Genomic DNA, 16,202 nt, shown 5'->3' on the forward strand with positions numbered 1-16,202 from the left:
GGTGGGCTTCACACTCTCAACGGTGTGCCAACAAGCCTCTCAAGCTTCCCAAAATGTAACAGGCTGGCATAGACTTCCTCCAGGATACCTTGACTCTGCCGTAGAACATGATACTGCATCCCTCCTTTGCCAGGCCACACACTGCTTCCCAACCTTTCTGGAATCCCTCCACTTGACCAGGCTTACATGTCCTTTTCCCAGTACCCACATGATCGGGATGACCCCACACAGCAGACAATTCCACAAAAAGTTGTACCTCGAAAGATGAAGAGCAGTATGGTTTGCAATGAATTTGATCGAGGAACAACTTGTGGGGAAATTGAACCTGTGGCCTTGGGGACTGTTAGCTAAGCCAGTTTGTTCGATCCCCCCATTTCTAGGGTCAAGCCAAGTAATAATAAAATAAATGAAAGTCAGAACTCTGGCTGTGTTCCTTTAATTGGAAGTGAGCTTTTCTATCATTACAAGAGGAACTTCCAGACTTCCATTTAATAAAAATCAGCAGCAGTTTTCAGCCACATTAGATCTCCGTACTAAGCGGAACCAGCTGAGAGGCCACTGGATACCGGCAGGTTTGGCTCTAGAGCTGGCTTTCTCCTGCCGTAGGTCCAATTACAGTCACGAGTAAACCAATGGGGTCAAAGTCAAACGTAAACCATTCGAAGTCTGCTACGTTCTTGCTAATATTCTTTCCCCGATGTACTTTGCTCTCCGCAGAGATGTGGGCTTTCGCTTTATTTTTGTTTTGGTTCTGATACTCATTGAAATGAAATAGACGAAACCAACCAAAGAGACCGTGTTTCCAGTAAAGAGTCCGGAAACCACCCAGCTTGTACCACAACAGTTGACAGAAACGGTACTTGGCTCTTTGTTTTCTTCTTCCATTGGGCCAAACGCTCATTGACACAGAGGATAATTTTTCTTCTTTTCATAAGACACATAGGTTCCAAAAATCATGCATGAACGTCCTAAGGTGTCAACAAGCATGCAGAAAATAGCAAATGTTTGGGAAGTGCTATGACTTGGATCAGGGAACCCCAAAGAGCCCTGTGGTAAAGGTTAGGTACCCAGGGCGACACTAATAGGAAGCAGTAGAACCTGATGGACACAGGGCCTCTTGAGGGATCCTCAGGTCACTGGAGGTGTCTGCTCCAGAGGAGCTGTGGGAAACCCCAGGCTCTCTTTCTGCTTCCTGGTTTATGGAGTAAGAAATGCCCCTCTCAACCTCCCTTTGCTCCTGTGTGTTGCTCCAGAGAGATAGCGTAAGTAATTGGTTCAACTTCTTCTTAGCTGGGAACCAGTAGAACTGTGAGGCAAACTAACCCTTTGGAAATGCACTTCTTTCCTCAAGACCAGTTAATATTTTCCCGTCAGTCCACAAAGAATACCACAGAGCTGTTACAGATGCTTGTTTAACACTGGGCCAAAGATATTCGAGCGCAATCACTGCACGGGCTCCCGGTGCCACGGGCCCAAACCAGCCAAGTTCTTAGTGGTTTCCAAGAAGTTGATGCATCTTTTTTGCATTTTAAGAGTAGAAGCGTGATAGAGGAGGAGAAGGAGCAAGAGAAGAAGGAGAAAGAGAAGAGGAGGAGAAAGAGAAAAGAGGTGGAGGAACCAGCTGGAACTACAAACGGTTTTTCCTCATCCACCATTCCATTTAATTCTTCCGCACAGTAGGTATTCACTCAGAGCAAGAAGGCTTACAGAAACTTCTAGAAACTTCTAAAGGGCTTTGAAGTATAGAAAGGTCAAGAGAAAGCAGACTGATGAGTCTTTCCAACTGTCTCAAAATAATCGTGTGCCAAGCAGACCACGGAGCTCAGATCCCAACTGTGTAACAAGCAGACCACGGAGCTCGGGTCCCAACTGTGTAACAAGCAGACCACGGAGCTCGGGTCACTCTCCGACCATAAGAAAAGCTTGCATTGATACCACTCTCAACTCAGTTCTGAATTCTCTTGAGTAGAAAATGTTTCCTTCATCTTAAAGTTAACAAGAATACCACTCAGAGGACTGGAGAGATGGCTTAGGGGCTAGAAGCACTTGTTGCTTTTTCAGAGGACCTGGGCTTGGTTCCCAGCATCCACATGGTATTTTACAACTGTGTACACTCCAGTTCCGTGGGTTGACAAGTCTTCTAATCTCTAATGGCACTAGGCATGCACGCCAGGCACAGACACACATGCATAGACACACATGCACAGACACACACACATGCAAAATAGTCATATACATAAAATAATTTTTTTCAGAGACTACTCCGAGCAGTAGTGCTCGGAGTTTATGAACATTTCTCAAGTATCTCCAACCAAACACTGAATGATTTAAGTTCCACTGAATCTCAAGATTAGGATGATAATCACTCTCTCCAAAACATCTTCAGCAGTCACTGTAATCTCGGAATTCACAGGGGTGACCTTAGACTTCAGACTCTCCTCTTAACCTGTGTGTTCTCTATGATGAGGCAGTGCCACGGCTTCATGGTCTACTTAGATAAAAAGCCCTTGATGGCTTATAGCTCTTTAAAAGTGTGGGCAGACAAGCATAATGACCCCCTTCATTTGGCTGAATTTGTAAATATTTCAATATTTAAATTGATGGACCAGGTTTGTTGATTCCATCAGGTTCCCAGGATACACTTCCTAAAGTGGGCTATATCTCCCAGTCTGTGTCTACGTCACTTCAGTGGCAATTATCTTCCAGGACACATGACCTTATTTGAGTAATGAGACCTAAACCAAAACTTGTACAATCACCACCCTGTGCCTCAACAGCTGCGATTGGTGGGCACCTTCCCTGAGGGAAAGCCCCTAATGGCAGACTGCCCTGTGTTTCTTCTCTGAAGAGGAAGACCCCTCTCACAACAATCGCCAAGGAGTGAAAAGCACACTGGCAGGGATGAGAAGGGGAAAACATGAAATGGGGTTCTAAACAGTGCTTTTCTATGCAACAGCTCAGTAGAAAGAGGGACTCGGACACGCCACGAACCTCCTAAGGGCCACAGATCCAGTCAAGGCATGCCGGATGAGCCAGGTGGTTGGGCTGGTGCCCTGACACGGAATGAGCCCTCAGAGAAGTCAGTCTGGGTGGTAAAGAATGAATGCAGCCAGGCCAGAGACACAGAAAAAGTGTCTGTGCGGTCAGGGGTAACTTCAGGGCGGAGTGGACATACTTGCTTCTCATCTGTTTTCCATCCAAACTATTTTTAAAAAGACCATTTGATTACGAATCAGCAGATGTGATTCTTTCGCGGAACTATGCAAATCACTCTGGACTCCAGAAGCGACACGGCCCGTCTGCTTGCTTCACACCTCTAAACAGTGTGTGTGTGTGTGTGTGTGTGTGTGTGTGTGTGTGTGTGTGTGTGTTAAGGTAATGTCATTCCTGAGGGGCTCAGTATATTTCAGAGTTGTTACTAGATTCTTTCTGAAGACAGGAAAAGAAATCAAACAAAACAAAACCGACCGACCAAACAATAACAACAATGATGAAAACCTGAAAGCGAAGAGACACCTTTCTGTCTCAGAATGAACCTCTAAACAGGACCTGTACCGCCATCACTGGCCTGAGCCTTGGATTCAGAGAAAGGGGCACAGAGGAAGATGGAGGTCTGTAGGCAATGCGCCCTGGGCACAGGGAAATCCTCCCCTGGGTGGGAAATCCTGCCGCAATCGCTTTTATAAACAAGGAACCTAGAAGGACGCCTGCCTCTCTGAGGGGGTCAATACTTGTTGGATGAAGAAATCAAAATGCAAGAATAAAACAACTGGTCTCTGGAATCCCTCAACAACGTGCACTTTGGAAACAAGTTTACTGGTCAGTTTTCATCGGCTTTCCCAAGAGTTACATTTTGGTCTCCATCCTGGGAAGCAGGAACGAATGCCCTTTCCTCTTCTCAGGTGGAACCACCGTAAGCAGGTCTGGGATAGACCAATGAGCAGTCAGCATCTGCGAGAGCCCTCATTTCAGATTGGGTTATCTTTGCTCGTTTATAGGAGGGAGACAAGGAGGGACTGCGCGCCCACACCTCCCACCTGGTCCCTACCGCAGGCCTCTCTCACCGCTGGGCCATTCACATCTGACCAGCCCGGCTCCCCTCTGTTTGCAACCATTGCCCTCTGTGCCCTAGGGTTGAGAAGGAAAACAATGCAAGCAATCCTCATTATCGCAAAGAAGGAGGGAAGGGCAGAAAGCGGGCAACCCTGAACTGACTTTAACCGATTCCACAGTAATTCCTAGAAGGAAAGATAATATGCTTCATGCTTAGTCTTTCTTTTTAAGTGTATTTTATGTATATGGATATTTTCAGGTGAAGCACATGTTCCAATTATTATAGCAATGAGCCCAGGGTGGGGTTGAACCCACTCTAAAGAAAGCAAATAGCAGATCCAGAGAGAAATTAAGAGTAACTTCTATCAGTATCTATCGCACACTGACAGAACATCAGTGAATAAACAGAAAATGCCAGGAATACTGCAATAAAAAGGGGCTAAGAGCATGGATATACAAAACTTAGTCTCCCTCAATCACTGGTTTCCCAGTACTTATTTGTAAACCTTTACATCTAAAAACAGGTAATAGAGCTCTCGGTATGATTCTATTAAACGTGTGCATCTCAGTTGCAAACCATCTATCCTGATTAAAAAAACAAAAAGAGTCCTGCTTTCCTAAATGGGACTCTAGTTTCCCGGCTAAAGTGTGGCCTGTTTACAGGTTAATCATAAGTAGTCCACCTTTTTCTACATTGCTTTTCTACTTCCCATGATTCCTTAACTGTTCTGACACTTGCCCAACAAGGCTCTTCCAAATGCATTCTAATGCAGTATCCTTCTAACCAAGCTTCGGTGGGACTGGTTGGAAATTCATCCGAGAACGCCTGCCTTCGCAGGGACCAAGTGGACAGTTCAGCGTCTCTTTGAGAGTAACCTGCAGTAGTGAACATGGAGTGAACACAAAAAGCCGACTTGAGAGACCATGAAGGGCAAATCGGGGGGGGGGGGCGCGTTGGAAGAAAAACTTGTGAGTGAAAGAAGCTGGCACGGGGGTTGGGTTGTGCTAAAGATGAGAAGTGGGGGGGGGATCCCTAAGCTGTGCCCGCCTGACACCCCTCCTCCCTCTACACCGCGAATTACACTGTCTTCCACCTAGATTTCCACAAGGTTTCACCTTCTGTTTCTTCTACTGTGTTTCCAAAACCAGCAAATACAGATGTCTATATCTCATAAGAAAAGACTTTAACGAAACATTAGATTTAACCAAAGCGAGCAGGCCTCCTTTCTAAAATGTCTACTGAGAACCAACTGCATCGCAAATGTCCATGCCTCTGACTATAGACCCCAAGGAGCTGCCCTAGCTCTGGCATTTCCCGGGGGAGAGCTTCTTAGCACAGTTAGGGGTGACACCGGTTTCCTAGAACCAAAAGAACTGGTGGCAGAAGAATGCCCAATTTCTCTATACTCCCGAGTAAAATCTTTTTAAAATTAGACATATTGAGATCCTCGCCGGTAACACAGAAATCAGGACTCCTCCTGGGGACTGAGCTTTTTGCACTCACCTGCCCCAGGAAACAGGGCAAGAATTCACCGCCATCCCTTTGGAAACGGGAATGACAGTCAAACAGCAGGTTTTGCATAGGAGCTTGGAATGAATCCAAGGTGGGGGGAAAATCGTAGTAACCTGGTTAGAGAATTTGCAAACATCCTTAACTAATTAATTGGCTTATCTATTTATTTCCCTAGAAGCTGTTCTTTTGGAGGCAAATTCATAAATCAAGATAGTCTCTCCAGTTAGAGAGGGAAGGCGGGATACTCTGCTCAGGGCTGACAGGACCTTAAACCCCAGAAACAGAGTCACATTTCAAGGTGTCTCAGATGCAGCTGATGACCCGGGAAAGGGGCCCTGATCTCAGGTCTGTGACATCACACCAGTCAGTGAGTTATAATTTTCATGGCAAAGAAGAGAGCCCAAGAATCTAAATCTTTGAGCTGAATAATTAAAGATAAAATACATATAAGAAAGCCGTGACCAATACAAGACAGCGGACAGCAGGCTTGCAGGGATTACTGCCCTGAAACCAGTGAAAGTCAGACGCAGAAGGCAGATGGATGTGAATTCAAGTTCTCACTTGGAGCAAGTTACTCGACTTCTTTAAGCCTAATTTCTTACCTTCCCAACTAGATCAAAACCAACCACTCTCTTGGTTTGGTTTTTCACAATGAGTAAAGATGATAAAATTGTAAAATCTCACATTTGGAAAGGCTGGCTTTCAAAAAGACTACTTGCTGCCAGAGAAGAAAGAAGAAGGATGGGGTGAGGAGGAGGAAGAGAGAAAAGTGTGGGGGGGTAAGGAAGAGGGGAGGAGAAGGAACAGGAGAAAGAGGGGGATGGAGATGAGAAGGGGCGGAGGAGAGAAGGGGGAAGGAGGGGAGGAGGAGGCAGAAGTACCACTGTTATTACTAATACCGGATTTCACAGAGGGAAGAATTCAGAACCAGCCGGGAGACACATGGTTCTGTTTCACAGGTATGGCCCCGATGGTGAGTCTCAGAGCAGGGATGCCAACTAAGACACTCCTAACAGGTCACCAAATCTTGTTTGGGGGATGGCCTAACACACTGGCTGTTTGGCAGCGCTCACTTAGACACTGGTAGCATTCTCAAGCTGTTATAATCAAAAATGTTTCCAGACACTATCAAATATCCCATGGAGGGGGGGAGCGGGGACACATCATTGCCCTGGTGGCAAGCCATTGGTGGCTACCGGCAGCAGGAAGGCTATGGCTCAGGAGATGCTAAGAACTCCTTGAACCTCAGGTCAGATAACCAAAGGCTCAGTGACGGTGCACAGCCACCAACAGCAGATCTCATGTTCTTAATCAATGAACAGTATAGAATTTTAAAACCGGCACTTGTTTTAAAAGTACCGAGCTAGCTCCTAAGGCCTGAACTTAGGGAACAGCCCACAGAAACACTCGTGGAAATACACCACAGAAACACTCGTGGAAATACAATAAAACGGTAAACACATGGACTCCCGCCAACACAAACGATCTGACTGATGTCCTCAGTCAGCCCTGCTCAGGGACCAGTTATAGAAGGAGCAACGTCCTTTCTTCTTCAGAGCAGAAGGTGGTGACAGCCAAGCGTGGACGTCAAAGCCACGCGTGTTTTCACCAAGCTGGTGACCCCGGCTTCAGCCGAGGCTCGGTGGCTACTCTGGTTTTCCCAACTGTAAAGTGCAGTTGGTGCTAAGGAACACCGGAATATGACTAGCTTCTGATTCTAAGCTGAGGCTATCCATTTGCTCTAGAGCACAGCGGTTTGCAACCTGTGGGTCTCAACCCCTTTGGTGGTCAAATGACCCCGTCACGGCGGTCACCTAAGGCCATTGGGAAGCACAGATATTTACATTACGATTCACAACAGCAAAATTACCATTATGAATTAGCAACAAAATTAATGTTATAGTTGGAGGCAGCCCACAGCACGAGGAGCTGTATTAAAATAAAAGGCTGCAGCATTAGGAAGGTTGAGAAGCACTGCTCTAGGGTCTTGGGTTGTAATAACCAGGTGGGAGAAGTACTATATTCACAAGAAGTAACTTGGTCTCAACTTGCTGGAGTGAAAAAATGGAATTTATTTCATTTTTTTGCCGTTGTTATAGGATGCTTTCGTTTGGCTTGGTTTGCCTTGTCATGTGCCCTGCCCTCTGATTCACTTACATATTTTGTGTGTATGAGTGCTGGGCTTCCATGCATGTGTGTGCACCATGTGTGTGCCTGGTACCCACGGACAGTTCCAGGATATCCTGGAACTGGAGTCATGGCCGCTATAAACCACCATGCGGATGCTGGGAATCGAACCAGGGTTCTCTCCCAGAACAAGTGCTCTTGACTGAGGAGCCATTTCTGCGGCTTCCTGATCTCACCTCTCACGATCTTCTCTAGGTATCTAGATTTGAGCTAGAGGTATTATGTAGACTGGTTATGTCCCAATGCTTCTCCCAATTATAAACTCGCCAATGAGGTGCAAAACAACAAAAACAATGTTGTTTTTGTCCCTAAAATATCCCCCTCTTCATAAAATGTTAATGGCAGGGATGCTTACTGCCCCTTTATATGCTGCATTGCGGCAGAGGACCACACACTACTGTGAAGCTAGGATTTTTCATCTTCCCAAGATCCAGTGTTCCTTTCCCTTGGGACAATATTACATGTGGATATGGATATATATATATATATATATATATATATATATATATATATATATATATCTTTAGAAAGTGTGTTCAGAGCTGAAGCCAGTTTCTACTCAGCAGGCTTAAAACAAACCCAGGAAACTCATCACAACCTGAAAACTACACATTCCCTGGAGAAATACAAGTTTCCAAAGAGGAGACACATCATTCTTCCACCTGACTAAGTCTTACATGGCCCTAAAGTCAGTGTAGTCTCAACTATGACCTTGACTCATCTCTGGTGGGAAATTCCATCAAAGGTGCACTTATAAGTCAAGATGACCAAACCGTACTGGGTGATGTTCTCAAAGAACTAACAAATGTAGGTGGCGTGTAGGAAAAAAAAAAATCAAAGCTGTAATTAAAGGCACTGTGGCTTTGGCACTGTGGGTACAGAAGTAGAGACGAGCCCACCAGGGTCAGGTGACCTCACTGTGGCAAAGGACCATCACAATGCAGAGTTGACATTGAGAGAGGGGAACGGATGTGTGTATAAACGCACAGCATGTGATGATGTGGACGGAGTGGCATGGTGGGAGTGGGTCCCCATGGAAATGCTGTAGACTTCTTGTGGACCCAGGTGGGTCAAATCTTCCAACTCTTTGAATTTTATATAGACTCTTCCAATTTCTCATCATAGGTTAATGTTTGAAACCTTTATGATTCTAAAAGAAGTATATTTTCAATGCACATAAGACTGTGGACTTTAAACTGTCTGCAAACAACAGGTGAGAAACAGTAGGCTGTGGTCAGAAGGGCGTCTCAGCAAACTCCAGATGCAGAGGGACACAGAGAGCCCTTCTCTGACCCAGGGTATCCCCAGAAGCCAGGTCGGCAGACCAGTCTAGGGAGTGATTATATCCAGAGATCACTGTCTCTGATCTTCATCATTTAAGAAAAACCGAGAATAGTATACCCAATTATCTAATGAAATTAAATGGTACTCTTCCATGACCATGGAGAGGAGACCTCTCTGCATTTTATTATGCTGTATATATGAGAAGCCCCTATCCATCGCTAATTTCATTCATCCTTAATGATTTAGTGATGGCACATTTCCTACCCAATTACACAAAATGCAACATCGCTAAACCAATGGATAGCTTATGGAGGAGTTTCTAAATTCCTAAAGCATGCAAACACACCTGCCTTTCTAACAGCTGTGGTCGACAGAAGGACACAGGTTAAATCTCAGCTCTTAAGTCCAGTGGCCTAGCCCCACGGACGTTGTCTTAGAGGCTTGGTATATCTCAGAACATCCTCTACCCGGCACCGCGGCTGTCAGCTGCATTCGCTAGCCTTTAGAGGATTACCAACTGTTTCCAGTTGTTTCCCTCATTTTTATATTATGATTGTAATAAATAATTAACCCCTGCCTTTGTCTTTCTCTGATGAACGTAAATTCAGAAAAGCAGTGCCCTTTTTGCAGGGAGGCTCAGGTTTTCTAGTAGCGATAGGATCAGGATCACCAGGATGCAAGGCCAATTCAGTGCGGAGGAAGTCACCTCGCATAAATCCCTTAGCTGAGATCTTTACGATATTAATGAACTTTCACAGGGTAAGTGAGTTTATCTTCACAGTTCCGGAAGTCAACACAAATTGGCACAACGTGCTGAGAACCGCCAAGGCTGCTTTTTGCTCACCCAGTAACTACAGCCAGCATGCTCTGGCTTGGACACATGAAACACAAGAGAAGTACTAAATCAACTGAGTTTGCGTCAACTGGTCAACCCCATGGATGCTACACTGCATTTTCTCTCATCTACCTAAACACAGAGCCACACGCATGATCATTTCTGCAAAGGAAGCCAGACGAGTCAGATATGGGAGCAGTTATCAAAGTGAAAGGTTCCTTCCCTATAACAAATGATAGGTCTTCACAGTACTCTACCAAATTTCTTTTCTTAGGCATGATAGCACCTGTCTACAATCCTACCACCTGAGAGGCTGAGGCAGGAGGATCTCAAATTTGAGATTGACTTGGGCTACACAGGGAAACCCTGCCTCCAAAAGCCAACAAACAAACAAACAACAACATAGCAAAAACAAAAACCTGTGAGTGTTTTCACTGTCAAAATGGGCTCCACCTGCCACTACAATCAAGAAGAAAACCTAAAAAAAAAAAATTTTTTTTTCTATTGTATAGAACTAAGATAGATCTTGAATAAAAGTCCATGCAAAGTGACTGGCCTCTGACATAATCATAAGGGGGACTGGTAGTGAGTTTCTCATGGGGATGGATTTCTACGGTTGGTGTGGCTTCTCATCTGACACGATTTCACGGCTACACTTAGTATTCTACAGTACTAAGTGTTATGAAATAACCCTGTGAATGACTAGGAGCTTCTCTGGAAGTATTCGAATCTATTTATTTTCTAAAATAAAGGGTTGGGAAACTATATCAGGCCCTCTTTAATTTGAAGAAATTAAAAATCTCAAAGCCACCGCTCTATGTGACTCAGTATACTGGTCTAATTATCCATAGGGAGGTTCCTTGGTGTTTGGATGAAGCCCCGGCCAGGAAAAGATCAGGACGAGGAGAAAGGAGATGTGCCTTGTGGCTCAGCCTCCCACAGTGAGTGGCTCTGCCATTTATTCCTGCCCACAGCCCTGGGTTCACCGAGAACTTTGCAAGACACTGCCTCAAGAAACCCAAGAGTTACAGCATGACTCTAACCAGAGAAACTGAAAAATCAAAGCCTGAGGGACGGCTTTGGCTGAGATGTCGGTGTTTGACAAAATGTAATTGGGTAGGCCCCTTCACTTCTGGCTGCTCCCCAGACATAGAAGGGTGGAGTAACAGGAAAGGAGACACCCTTCACCATCTCTTCTAGGGCATCTGTGACATAAAGTGTGCATTATCATCATCTGATGTGGGAGTCCCCTCTGTGTGCTGTGATTACCATTAATGAATAAAGAAACTGCTTTGTACCTATAGCAAGGCAGAACTTAGGTAGGCAGGGAAAGCTAGGCTGAATGCTGGGAGGAGGAAGGCAAAGTTAGGAGATACCATGGAGCCGCTGCCAGGGTCAGGCATGCCGAAACTTTGCTGATAAGCCACTGCCACATGGCGATACACAGATTAATGGAGACGGGTTAAATTAAAATGCAAGAGTTAGCCAATAAAAAATTAGAGCTAATGGGCCAAGCAGTGATTTAAATAATACAGTTTCTGTGTGGTTATTTTGGGGCTAAGCTAGCTGGGCTGCCAGGAACCAACAAGCGGCCCTCTTTCTCCAATGATCGTCTGTTCTGTTTTCCACACACCTGTGCACACTCATGCACACTCATTCACTCTGGCCTCAGCTCTTCCTGTCCACATGAAAGCTAAGGCGGAGAGAGGGCTGGAGAGGTCTGCTTTGCTATTGTCAAGATTCCTGCTATTGGGCCACAGGGCCAAACCAATTCATGTGCAAAACTCTACGGACACACAGGTTAACAGTTCCTGAAGGCCTCTGGCTTTAGATCCAGAAAAAAGATAGTAAACTCAGCTACTTCAGAAAGAGACATTTGTTGACCTGATTGGAAAACTAAGCCCCCAAAGTGCTCTATCCAAACAAGATAGACCTGTAGAAGGGGGGGGGGGGTCTTAAAATTCTGAGAATCTCTCATGATTTCTCCTAAGGCTTCAGTCAAAGATAATTCTCAGGTCAAGAGGCTATTTCTTCAACTTTGACTCATCAAATACAACCTAAAGAACTTTGGATCAAAATGTCCTTCAATTTTTCTTTAGCGCACAAACTGATGGGCCAGGGACTCAGGGGATAAAGGTATTTGATGCCAAACCTAATGACCCCAGCTGGATCCTCAGGACCCACATGGAGGAAGGCAAGAACTGATCTCTGCAAGTTGCCCTTCAGTCTCCACGGCGCTGTCACGCGCACACAAACAAATAAAAGTTAAAATGCCACGAAACACGGATGGAGCCGGGATTTAGCATCGGAGAGCTCCAGACTCCCAACCTCAAAGATGCCAGGAGAGCCTTGGCTGTTGGCATTGGCTTGCCCGGTCATTTTCTTCCGGGGTAAGCACGCGCCCAGTTCTCAGGGAAAGGACACCAGTCCTCCGCTCATAGGAGGCAGTCTGCCCCCCTGACCCGGGCAGCTGCAGCCAGCAGGAAGCTCTGCTGGCGCTGGGAAGACACTGACCTGTACGGGCTCGGGCGGGAGCTGGACCACGTGCTGCATGCGTTCGCTGTGGTGATGTCGCGATTCCTCCTCGTAGATCACGTCCCGCTCGTGCTGGGGGAGATTCAGGAAGCGGCGAATGGTGCAGAGATTCTCCCAGAGGGTGCGGTTTTCTGGGCTGGGGTTTTCCTTCCAGCGAAGCAGTTCACAGAGCCATCCCTGGAGAGAAGGGGATCGTGTGAGTTAGAGCTGCCGGGTGCTGAGCGACTGGGTCGGCCTGGACTTCAGATTGACTGCCATCCCTCAAACAACCATGTTTTTAGGTCAGAATTATTTCCACCAACTCTAGTAGTGACTGAAATGGTCCAGCTCTTAAATCTGACCGGTGACCACGCGGATTGTTACGCCAAGTGTTCGAGAGGCTTCACACTTCTTGTTTGGTAAGTCCAGGCTAGCCTCTGTGTAGCCAAGGATGACCTTCAATTCCCGACCCTCTGCCTACCACTGCAAAGTACCAGGATTACAAGCTTGTGCCACAATGGGCTACATCCTAGGCCCAAGAATCTTTATTCAACATTTCTAACACCTTCCTAAAGGGCATATTTTCAATGAGTTTCTATCTTTTTTTTTGTTCTTCAGATACAGGGTTTTTCTGCACAGCCCTGGCTATTCTGGAACTTGCTTGGTAGACCAGGCTGGCTGGCCTTGATCTCTAGAGATTTTCCTGCCTTTGCGTCCCAAATGCTGGGATTAAAGGCATGCGCCATCACTGCCCAGCTCTCAGTGAGTTTCTTCTTTTCTTTTTTTTTTTAATCATTATTTATATTTTCTGTACATTTATATTTTGTCTGCATGTATGTCTGTGTGAGGGTGTTGGATCCCCTGGAACTGGAGTTACAGACCGTTGTGAGCCGCCGTGTGGGTGCTGGGAATTGAACCTGGGTCCCCTCGAAGAGCAGCCAATGCTCTTAACCACTGAGTCATGTCTCCCACCCCATAATGAGTTTCTTAGTAAACACTACAACAGAATCTTCTAGGTGGACACATGGGATTACAGTTACCCACTTTCCTAAAGAGGTAATTTTAATTTTTCAGACATAATTTTTTAGGAATTACCCAACTGGTTGGTGTTTTATTCGATAGAGAGGAAGGATAAACACGCATATATTATGAAATGGCAACAGGAATGGGGAAAATAACGTCTTGGTGTCAACAGCACTGAGTCTTGGGGGGGGGGGGGGTAACCATCCTTCCAATCACCAGCAACCCTGCAGACAGAGACAAGAGCCTCGGCTAGAATAGAAAGCAGAGGTATATCTGCTTCGTCTCTGAGTGCCGCCCTGGGCTCGCCAGCCCTGCACAGCCACACCTGCAGGAAGGTGTGCAGTGGATCAGGACAGCACCTGCAAGGGTCTCGCCCCATCCTTGCCATCCGGATGTTCTCTCTCTCTCTCTCTCTCTCTCTCTCTCTCTCTCTCTCTCTCTTGCCGCTGCACCAGAAAGAAAATGCGATGCAAATGATGGCTTCTATGAAAATAGTACAGAGGCTGTCAACATCGCTCGCTGACTCATGTCAAAATATTTTGCCCGGTAGCTTTCTAACCCATCATCTCCAAGCTACGTCGCTAATTTAAAAAAAAAAAAAAAAAAAAAAAAAAAAAACAAGAACTGTCCCGCATTACTTCTCTCTCTGTGTTTTTTTTTTCCCATAAAAGGTGCATAAACATAACTGACTTTGTGAGAAACAAACCCCAAACCCTCACCATATTCTCCGGCTTCACTTGCAAGCCAGCGCGAGCTCCTGACACGCATCCTAAAAAGCCCATATAATATCATAAGCTGTTGTTTGTCTAACTCTCCGCTGTGTCTTCTGCCTTTCCCCGAAAAGAGGCGAGATTTGATTATCTCCGCTGCACCGGCCAAGACAGCAACACCAGCTGTTCTCTTCCCTTTGTGCAGCCTCCTCCTCGCGGCCTCCATGTTAATAACCTGATCGTTCCATTTTCCCCTTCAACTCCCGGCTGCAGCACCGAGGAGAGACAAAAACCCGGGGCCCGCGTGCAGCAGCTGTAGGCGCTGAACTGTGAAGCCACCAGGGATTTATAAACTAATCTGTAACACAACACTGCCTTGTTTTTACAAGTGAGAGGCCACATTTGCACAGACCCGATCCTTTGCTTGCGATGAACTGGGAGCTGGGGAGAGTTAGAGGGTTAGGAAGAGTGAAAAACCACGCATCTTATCCTTCGCCTGGAAATGTTTTCCCAAGCGGTTTTTTTTCTTTTTTCATGGTCCCTCCCCCCGACTCAAGAGACAGGTAATGGTTAATTTTCAGGTGCCCTGCCCACGAAAAATGAAGATAAATTTTTATCGCTACCGGGAAATAAATTATATTTTAATAAAAATCTCCCAGTCCCAAAGTGTTTTCTCAGGGGTTTCTTCATACAAAGGAAGGAATCCTTGAGATGGAAAATAAACCATCTGTGGCAAAATTAAGGTCCCATTTCTGTGTCTTTTCACAGATCTGAATAAGTATCTAGTGAACTCTTTCGACCGCCTCAAACAGGTATGTTTAACATCCCCCCGGGGGAGGCGATCGCATGGAGATCAGCCACTGAATGGAAAAATCGAAACAAAAACCTACATCTGTTCAAAGATGAAGTTCTGAGCTAGCCAGGCCTTAAGGAAGACAGCACCTGCCGCTCTGCGTGTGTGTGTGTGTGTGTGTGTGTGTGTGTGTGTGTGTGTGTGTGTGTGTCGGGGGGGGGGGGTGAACTGCATTGTGGGAAACCGCGGCGTGGAAGGGGGCAGGTGACAGCTGAGTGACCTCTCCACGTATGACACTCGGAATGTCTCACACGACATCCAGGGCCGCGTTTGATTTATATGCGCTGTGATCATCGGCCCTCATTATGACCACTTAGAACCACACTGTAGGCTTGCTATGGCCCGTGTGCGGTCTGCCATGGCTCTTTCAGGAGTGCGGGTGCTCAATTTGCCCACGGACATGCAAGGTCTTGACCTTGAAGCTATTAGGGAGTGGCTTAGCGACAAATGTGACCATGTGTGCGGACAGAAGCAAACCAAATTAATTCCTGGCACCGGGAAGACGCCAACAAGACCCCCGTTCTTAGGAGAGCAGAGAACTTCCTCAGATCCCGGAAGGGCTGAGCGGGTGGAACATTTAAGGGAACCCGGTTTTGAAGATGGAGCACACTCTGTGGTGTTTAGGGGGTTATTAATCTGGTTTCCCCACAACGTGTTTGCTTGGCTGATCGGATTAAGGGATGGAGCCTTCAACGGCGCACCCCCACCGCAGCAGGCCCCAAGAAATCTGTGATACTTCACAGCCTTGGCCATATTGCACTGTGTGTGCCCAGCTGCTTCAATAATTAGCTTATGAATGTATCAGCTGGTTCTGTGATTTTTATAAATAATAACTAACCCGTGGAGCAAAAAGCTTGTGGAGAGCCTCCTACCCGCCCAAAGTGGTGAGGTGCTTCCTAAACTCAAATCTGCTCTTACAGAATGAGGACATTCCCACTAGCAGGACTCCTGTGATGCCATTTATAAATATTTATTTCTTCTCTGCAATGGCGATGCGTTTGGGGCCAGTTCTCTTCTCGTGGGCCGTGACTTGCAAGCTCGTCCCTTTGGCTCACTGGCTGGCTGTCCATCTGCGTGCCACCCCCCCCACCGCCACCCCGCCAGTCGTGGCCTTTGCCATGCCACCCCTCCACCAGGCCATTCGGACACGGATCTCTGTCTTCTCAGTAGGGCCTCAGATTTGCTTGCCTGGTGGCTAATGACTGTGCAGAGAAGTGCCGGGCTGGTGCA

General features: G+C 46.4%; 1 protein-coding gene across 5 annotated transcripts in view; it reads right to left on the reverse strand.

Annotated features, from left to right (window-relative positions):
- Positions 1–16,202, reverse strand: part of Satb2 (SATB homeobox 2) — a 171,280-nt gene that overhangs the window by 21,906 nt on the left and 133,172 nt on the right. For all 5 annotated transcript variants that reach the window (XM_085684235.2, XM_085684232.2, XM_087902398.1 and 2 more), the window contains one exon: positions 12,387–12,584. In XM_085684235.2, the coding sequence (XP_085540361.1) occupies positions 12,387–12,584 (198 nt within the window). The remainder of the gene's footprint in view (positions 1–12,386; positions 12,585–16,202) is intronic.

This window comes from Myodes glareolus, chromosome 27 (assembly GCF_982192425.1).
Source record: "Myodes glareolus chromosome 27, mMyoGla1.1, whole genome shotgun sequence".
NCBI classification, from domain to species: domain Eukaryota; kingdom Metazoa; phylum Chordata; class Mammalia; order Rodentia; family Cricetidae; genus Myodes; species Myodes glareolus.